Source organism: Seriola lalandi, unplaced genomic scaffold (assembly GCF_002814215.2).
Source record: "Seriola lalandi dorsalis isolate HSWRI2012SDOR001 ecotype SW California unplaced genomic scaffold, Sedor1 jcf7180002054256, whole genome shotgun sequence".
Lineage (NCBI taxonomy): Eukaryota > Metazoa > Chordata > Actinopteri > Carangiformes > Carangidae > Seriola > Seriola lalandi.
The window spans coordinates 1,554,671-1,563,252 of NW_019524809.1; the positions used below are offsets into that span (position 1 = coordinate 1,554,671).

Genomic DNA, 8,582 nt, shown 5'->3' on the forward strand with positions numbered 1-8,582 from the left:
GGCAGAGCCTCAACGGCAGCCTTATCAAAACTACTGTTTTCTTCTTCTTGGAGAGCGAGGTAACCAGACCTTTGTGTCTCACTTCTGGATGTTGACCCTGAGCTCATTACCTTAAACATTTTTTTTTATGTCTGTCAATTTAATTTTGAGGGTTAAAATCAAATTTTCATTTTGGATAGGATTAGATAGGATTGTTTGTTGTTTCCATTGTTAAATCAAATAATAATCAAATTTAACCATTTGATGTTTCATAGCTCCATGAACATGGGGCCTACTTGGTGGATAGCTTGTGGGAGTGTGCGTCAGAACTGCTGAAGGACTGGGAGACTATGATCAGCCTGCTGCTGGATGAGCCCATGCCGGGAGAGGAGGGTAAGTAGGGAGGCTTTTCTACTGCAGTACGAACAAAGGGAACCTTTAGTTTTTCCACTCTTTTGTTTTTCTTTGGTACTTCACTTAGTAGGGCAAGACTCATCATTACATTGTCAGTAACTTTATGTGTCTGTGATTTTCAGCCCTGACTGATCGACAGGAGACGGCTCTGGTTGAGATCATGCTCTGTGCCATTCGGCAGGCTTGTGAATGCCACCCGCCAGTAGGCAGAGGCACAGGGAAGAGGGTGAGTGTCTAGTCATTATGCTCGACATAGAGAGCATCGAGTGTGTTTCTTGAATGATTTCATGTTGTTGACATGGTTGGGTTTTTGTTCATGAAAAAGGTCCTGACTGCAAAGGAGAAGAAGACGCAGCTGGATGATCGGACACGGATCACAGAAATGTTTGCCGTTGCATTGCCTCTATTACTGGCAAAGGTGAATACTTATATTCTGCCCTACATCCGACAACTGAGTTAACTTGTACATTTACTTGAAAACGTGTTCCTCAACATTCAACCTAACTGCTCTCTTTCCTTTTCATAGTACTGTGTTGATATCGATAAGGTGACCAATTTGCTACAAATACCAAAGTACTTTGATCTTGACATCTACACAACTGGCCGGTTAGAAAAGGTTTGTCAGTTTTCACATTTGTTCCAAATTATGCAACTTCAAATTGCCCGCAGTTCCACCAAAACAATTATATTATGTGTTTTCATGTTGTCATAAAGCACTTGGATGCCTTGTTACGGCAAGTCTGGGAGGTGGTAGATAAGCACACAGACATTGAGGTCCTGGAGGCCTGCTCTACCACCTACCACTATCTCTGCAATGAAGAGTTCACCATCTTCAACCGTGTGGACATTGCCCGCTCCCAGCTTCTCGATGAGCTCGTAGACAAGTTCAGTAGACTCCTGGAGGACTTCCTGCAAGAGGTGGGTGCTGTAAGATGTTTTTTTGCATGGATTGTTTGAAAGCATGTTCACAAGCGCAAGGGCAAAGAGTGAACATCCAGGATTTCAAGGGTTGAATCTCTTATTTTGTCAGGGTGAAGAACCAGATGATGATGATGCCTACCAGGTTTTATCGACACTCAAGAAAATCAGCGCTTTCCACAAGTAAAGAAACTGACGTGATTGTGCTAATGATTTCAGTAGTCGTCGATTTTGGTTGTTTTTTGATGAGATAAGTTGTGAATAGTAACATTTGCATGAATGTAAATTATACTAATATCTACTATTTTTTGTTTGTGTTTTTTCTTTCTCCCTCCAGTGCACATGACCTCTCCAAGTGGGATCTCTTCACCAGCAATTACAGACTACTCAACACAGGTCTGCAGAATGGGGATATGCCTGAACAGGTATCAAAGCCCTAACAGTACAGTCCTGTCTACATTATCAGTTACAACGATTTCAATCACTGAGTGGAACATCATCAGATCTGCCTGTTTTTCTTCCCCTCAGATTGTGATTCATGCAATGCAGTGCACACATTACATCGTCCTGTGGCATCTAGCAAAGGTTTCAGATGGCAGTTCATTAAAGGTATTTACATGTTATTGATCATTAACCTTTACAGATCTTTTCTTTGTCATTAGATTGTTTCAAGAAAACTATTATTTCACAATTTTTTATTATTTATATATATCACCATTATTTTTACTTCTCAAGGCGTGGCTTTTTTAAATCATATAGATCTATTGATACTTGAACAGTCCTAACTGTTATCTGCTCGATTTGAAAGGATTGCACTTTGTTCACTTACAGGACAGTCTAACTGAACATTTGCTCCTTTTAGGGCGATATGGTGACATTGAGAAAGCAAATGAGAGCCTTCTCCTTAATGTGTCAGCGTTACCTAAACAGCATCAACACCGCAGTCAAGGAGCAGGTGGGATTATGCTGACAGGACTGTTCTCTTATTCCTGATGTTTCTACATGGCCATCGTTCACTACAGCTGAAAATGTGGTCAGTCAGTATTGTCATAAATGCTGAGGTGTTGTGTTTATTCCAGGCCTTCACCATTCTATGTGATCTGCTATTGATCTTCAGCCACCAAATTATGTCTTCAGGCCGGGAACAACTGGAGTCTCTGGTCTATACGCCAGACTCTTCTTTGCAGGCAGAGCTGCTCAACTTCATCATGGATCAAGTGTTCATTGATCAGGATGATGACAGCAACAGCACAGGTCAGAGTCATTACCATCACGTTAACCAACCACACTAAAATTTGAAAAGTGGGGCATGGACAACTGATAATATGTATTTTTAATGTTTGAATGACGTATTTTTCAGACGGACAGCAAGATGATGAAGCCAGTAAAATCGAGGCTCTGCACAAGCGAAGAAACCTTCTAGCTGCCTATTGCAAATTAATCATTTACAATGTTGTGGAAATTGACACTGGAGCAGATATATTTAAACAGTATATGAGGGTAGGTTTTAATCCTTTTTTTTTAGTAATTATAAAAAGTTCCTCCAGCCCTGCCCTTCTTGTTAACAGTATTGCATCCTTTTCTCCTTAGTATTACAATGACTATGGAGATATCATCAAGGAAACCATGAGTAAAACCAGACAAATCGACAAAATACAATGCGCAAAGACACTCATATTGAGCCTGCAAAAGGTAAGATTCTTGGCCTGGGTGGGGACTTAGTAATTTGTAAAAAGACAACATATTTATTGTTGTCTTGTTTCATTTTCTTTAGGTAGTCTAAGTTTCAGGCCTCTCAGCTGTGAAACCACCTGTAAAGACATATAATGTTTTGTTGTTCTTCCTTTTGTAGTTATTCAATGAGATGTTGTCTGAACTTGGCTTCAATTGTGACCGCTCATCGTCAGCCTTCTGCGGTATTAAAGAGCTTGCTCGGCGCTTCTCATTAACTTTTGGCTTGGATCAGTTGAAGACCAGGGAGGCTATTGCCATGTTACATAAGTAAGGAACAGTCCTGATTCAAGACCATGTGGTTTACAGCTTGCATGCATGTCAGGTCTTACATTGTGTACAATGTGTGTTTTAATGAGGAAAGCTGTTCATTCATTATTTCGCCTGTATTTGTTTTAGGGATGGAATTGAGTTTGCTTTTAAAGAGCCTAGTCCCCAAGGAGAGGGGAGTCCACCGCTTAATCTAGCGTTTCTGGATATTCTGAGCGAGTTCTCGAGCAAACTGATTCGACAGGACAAGAGAACAGTGTAAGTTTGAGGCGCAAGATGTGTAGAGATTTATGTTTGTGGTGAACACACAGCTGTCGCGGGGACCCTGAAAAGGTGCTGACTGTTGTCATTCTGTCACTTCTACAGCCACATGTACCTGGAGCGATTCATGACGTTTCAGATGGCGCTGCAGAGGGACGACTGCTGGCTGCCGCTTATCTCCTACAGGAACTCCCTGCAGGCTGGAGTGGACGATGATACCATGTCTGTCATCAGTGGGATCAGCAGTCGGGGGTCCACCATCAGGAGTAAGAAGTCCAAGCCAGTCACTGCTAGCAAAAGGAAACTGCCTGAAGGTGAGCAATTCAACAATGTGTCTCAGTCAGTAAGGAACCTTCTCTGTAAAACCCTTTACATTAATGCCATCATCCCCTGCCAACGCCCGGTGTGCACATTCTCATGGCCACTGCATGCGATCAGTAAACTACATGGAGTTTAAGAAATTCTTTTCTCAAGCAGAAGAGAACAGCTGCAGCAGTAGTGACGCAGTCTGGATGAACCGTGAGCAGAACGTGCAAACGCCAGTAATGATGCATTCGCCCCACCTCACGTCTACGGTACTGAGGGATCCAAAGAAGATGAGGCCAGAGGACAGCTACACGACCGCATACACCATGCCAACAGAGCAGCATCCCCATCAGCCTGTGCCTACCCAGCAGCAGCCACACCATCACCACCAGGCTGCCATGGATTACAAGTATGAAAACCTTCTTCAGAAAGTATTCAGACCCCTTCACTTTTTACATACTTTATTGTGTTGCAGATTTAATTTGAAATAGATATAATTTCCGTTTTGCCCATGAATCTACAAACAATAATTCAAAATGACAAAGTGAAAACAAGTTTAGACATTTTTAGAAAAAATGTATTAAAAATCAAAAACTTTCTTAAGCAACTGTAACTTTTCCTTTACCTTACCTTGAAATTAACATTTGCAAATATTGCTACTGTTTACAGTATCTTGTGCTATTTCTGTTAAACTATGAGCCTTATGAAGTCATGTTAAATACTGCCCTACAGTACCCAGGTTACTTGGATGGTGACACAGAGGCAACAAGCTGAAGCCCGTCAGCAGCAAGAGCGGGTTAGCATGCACTATGCCAAGATGAGGAACCACATGCAGCAAGCAATGTAAGATTCAGAGTAAAATTTAGAGCTGGGGGGTTTGACAGTTTTTGATATAACATCCAACCAATAGACGGTATTTCAAAAAAGAACAATCCCCTAACAATCAGTGTGTATTCCTCAGTCGTCGAGGCTCTGGACTCATGGAGGATGATGAAGAGCCAATAGTGGAGGATGTGATGATGTCATCAGAGGACCGCTTGGAGGACATCAATGAGGGCATGGATTTTGACACAATTGACATCGATTTGGTAATTCAAGAAATGTTAATCTTGATTCTGTGTTTCTATAAAAGAAATGCAAACAGTGCCTTGTATATTACAAGCTCTGCAACCACATTTTAACTGTCAGCAAAAATCAAATGTCCCTTTATGGTCCAGTCATATTTTACTGGCATTAACTTTATGAGCAAGTTTCCTCCAAATAAAAAACAGCAACAACAGACGTTGATTTGATGATGGTGCATATAGTGTATGTGAATGTGTGTGATCACTGTATACATGGAAACTTAATTAGTCTTATTCCCTCCCTGTATTGTCAGATTTTAGAATATTAGAATTTGCACAAAACTAAAAGTGAATTATTACATCCTACCTGAGTAAATGTGCAGTATTTAATCACCGAAATTAATGTATATACTTTTCATATGTTTTTTTTATTTTTTATTATGAAGCTCAAATCACATTTTGTGGTGCATTGTTCTGACTGAGCTGCTATTTTTCAGCCGGCATCAAAGAATCGCAGAGAAAGAACAGAACTAAAGCCAGACTACTTTGATCCATCTTCCATTATGGATGATTCGGTAAGGATTTTCCACTTCTTATAAAACCATCCACTTATTTCTTCCTTCTTTTAAAATGTAATATGTAAACCTTATATTTGTTGTTGTAGGTGGGTGCCCATTGTTTCTCATAAATGTTTAGGCCGGTTATCTTGAGGTAACTCCGTTCTCTAATGATCATGAGTCATTATTTAAGGACAATTATGACCACTAAAGTTGGATATAACCACTTTCACCAAAAACACAATTTTTGTGTATCAAATACTCATCAGCTAAAGGTGTTTCTGAAACATTCATAGCTTTCTCCACGATGGAGAACAGCAGCAATAGTCACCTTCGATTAACATTGTTTACATTGTATTCCCAGGCCACCCTAATGGCAAAAAGCAATGAAATTTTCACTTGAAATATTGATAAAATCACAGTTTATTACACTGTTGAAATACTTACAGAATATACTGTCTACACAAAACTGAAATACTAGTTATTTCTCGATCCTGTAGTAATTGGTGTGGATGCTGTACTGTTTTTAACAAATACACAAGTCCCAAATGCTGTTTTTTTGTTTGTTTTTAATAAAATGAAAACCATAGTTGACAATGAATAACCCCCACCAAAAAGTAGGAAAAATATATAGAATATAATTTATTAGCAACATTGGCTAAAATATTGTTTTTGTGGTTTATTGTGGATTTATTGTTATATCAAATTTTACTAAAATACATTTGTGTTTGTTTTTAGGTTCTCAATGTCTCAATGTACTAAAAGGAAGGACAATGTGTCATCAAAATCCTTGGAAGATAAGATGGATGACTGTTATCTGTGAAAATCAGAATGGAGCAAAATGGACTACTATAAATGGTTTGCGAGACACCAACGTTTGCCTCTTCAACACTTTGTTAAAATTTAGAGGGAGAGCTTGAATTTGAATTTTATTCTGATATTTTCACACACCAGACTTCTGTCACACTGCAGGAGAAATGTTTCTGTTTTTCTTCCATTGCCCAAAAAACAACTTGATGTTAGCTTTAACTAAGGTGAAGCTGTTTGGGTTAATAAAAGTGCCAGTACAGACATTATGTGGCAGGTGCATGGTGAGGGGGCAGTAACAGACTGAAATTCAAATTAATAATATATACCTTTAATCTTTTTCATTCAGTAGACAAAAATTGTCTGTTGTAAATACATAGTGGCCAATATACAGGTGAGGTGAACACAATTTCATGAACACAAGTTGATAGAAATATTAAAGCCCTGCAAAATAATACTATCTTTATGATGCTTTTATCGTTCATTTGTTTTTGAACACTATAATGACACTGCACTTCGTCACAGGGGTGTTTATTCAACTCTATGGTAATTTTACAGCCATATTTTTAAAAAATTATCAAAGGCTCCAATCAACGCCTCACTGACGCAATCTAAATGAAACTGAACATCATAAGCTTCAAAAAATCTGCATTAATTTCAGGGCTATTGAATTGGACTGCATTGTAAAGGTGTTAGTGATATTGTGTTCACCTAGTGTACTCTTAAACTGTAGATTTTGGCATGGCATGTAGCCATATATTGAAACATGTACACAGTAAAGTATAATGTGAACTGGCGTCTCATACTGTTCAAAGGCCTTGCCACAAATGATATACGGCATTCTCAGATTTCTTTGTGATGGTATTTTTTAGAAATGTATGTGTTCTGCTTTTATACCTTATAGATTACTTTCATTTATAGATATTTTGTAATGACAATCAAATGTAAATTAATGGTTTCTAATCATGTTATTTCACATAGATGCTGAAATAATCCTTTTTAATGGAAATGATTATGTTACTATAGATATGGCCAGCTGTTTGTATTTTCTTTTCATCTCTATAACAAATGGGTGAAAAAGTAATTGCTAACTACACTTGTTCAAATGTAGTAATTTGACAAAGTGTTGGCTGCATCTAAAATTATTTTTTAATATTCGGAGGATTCACCATATCATACATAAAATTTTGACTCAACCTTAAACATGTATTCTCTCCTATATCTTGAATATTTTTCTCCATTGTATATTATCTAATATCTAACAACATGGACATGCCATAATTGCAATCTTTAAAAGGAAGGATTTGAAAAATGGTTAAGGGTGTGTGTTATTTGTTTTGTGTTGTTTTTTTTCCCAGTTTGCAAGTTTGCAGAGGATTTTTTCAAAAAGCCAATTTATTTGGTGTACCACTGTTGTGTGTATAAGAGTTATAGGATTGTTATAAATTGCAAAGTTTTAGAATTCTTTAGTCAACTATTCTAGTATCAGAATGGTATATTATACAGTTACAGATGTGTAATATATTGTGAATTGGTGCTTATTTCATATTTGCAGTTTCTGTTTGCTTGAAATTTTAGGGAAAGGTTAAAGAAATAGAATGTAACTATTCAAGATAACCTACTAATTTGCAAGTATACTTACAATACATGTCTGTCTTTCAGTGGATTGTTGCGATATTTCTTTACCTCTGTGTATTGGCCTGGCTGGCAGACTAAGATATTATGGAAAAGGGTGTATTCATATTGTAGTTGCAAACAAATTCCTAATTTCCTCACAACCTCACCATAAACTGGAGAAACAGATCACGTGGTCTTAAACAGTTCCATATACATGCATAACAATTCATGTTAGGCAGATGAGAAAAAACATCCTAGAATTGCCTGTAAATTATAAATCATTTCATTTTGGATCTTTTCCGTTTTGCATTGAACTGCTGATAATGTGCATACATCTGTATGTTTACACATATATACAAATATTTGTGTATATTAAATTTGTGTTTTTATTCTATTTACAAAGTGCCCATTGCATCCTTTAAGATTTGTATTTATGTCTGGAGATGTAACATGAAAGAATAAACCATCTGCGACCGTGTGACATGGCTGTCAGTCCATAGTTACAATTGAGAACTTGAAGGACATACAGAAATACTGTCTTAATTTTACTTTTTAAACTTTCATAAATTTAATATTTTCCTTCTTATATCGTAGCAGACTTTCAAGAAAATGATTAGCTTGTCCAAATGAGACCGGAGGTAGCTCACTTGAACACAAA

The 8,582-nt window shown here is 37.7% G+C and overlaps 1 protein-coding gene across 1 annotated transcript in view; it reads left to right on the forward strand.

Annotated features, from left to right (window-relative positions):
- Window positions 1-8,405, forward strand: part of stag2a (STAG2 cohesin complex component a) — a 17,393-nt gene extending 8,988 nt beyond the window's left edge. Inside the window, exons 14-34 of the mRNA XM_023404819.2 lie at window positions 6-59; window positions 255-372; window positions 516-619; window positions 719-811; window positions 920-1,009; window positions 1,108-1,311; window positions 1,424-1,494; window positions 1,649-1,736; window positions 1,840-1,920; window positions 2,174-2,266; window positions 2,391-2,565; window positions 2,672-2,811; window positions 2,902-3,003; window positions 3,164-3,312; window positions 3,442-3,570; window positions 3,679-3,887; window positions 4,051-4,288; window positions 4,612-4,722; window positions 4,841-4,967; window positions 5,441-5,518; window positions 6,239-8,405. Of these exons, the coding sequence (XP_023260587.1) occupies window positions 6-59; window positions 255-372; window positions 516-619; window positions 719-811; window positions 920-1,009; window positions 1,108-1,311; window positions 1,424-1,494; window positions 1,649-1,736; window positions 1,840-1,920; window positions 2,174-2,266; window positions 2,391-2,565; window positions 2,672-2,811; window positions 2,902-3,003; window positions 3,164-3,312; window positions 3,442-3,570; window positions 3,679-3,887; window positions 4,051-4,288; window positions 4,612-4,722; window positions 4,841-4,967; window positions 5,441-5,518; window positions 6,239-6,262 (2,478 nt within the window). The 3' untranslated portion in view covers window positions 6,263-8,405. The remainder of the gene's footprint in view (window positions 1-5; window positions 60-254; window positions 373-515; window positions 620-718; window positions 812-919; window positions 1,010-1,107; window positions 1,312-1,423; window positions 1,495-1,648; window positions 1,737-1,839; window positions 1,921-2,173; window positions 2,267-2,390; window positions 2,566-2,671; window positions 2,812-2,901; window positions 3,004-3,163; window positions 3,313-3,441; window positions 3,571-3,678; window positions 3,888-4,050; window positions 4,289-4,611; window positions 4,723-4,840; window positions 4,968-5,440; window positions 5,519-6,238) is intronic.
- Window positions 8,406-8,582: the final 177 nt, after the last annotated feature.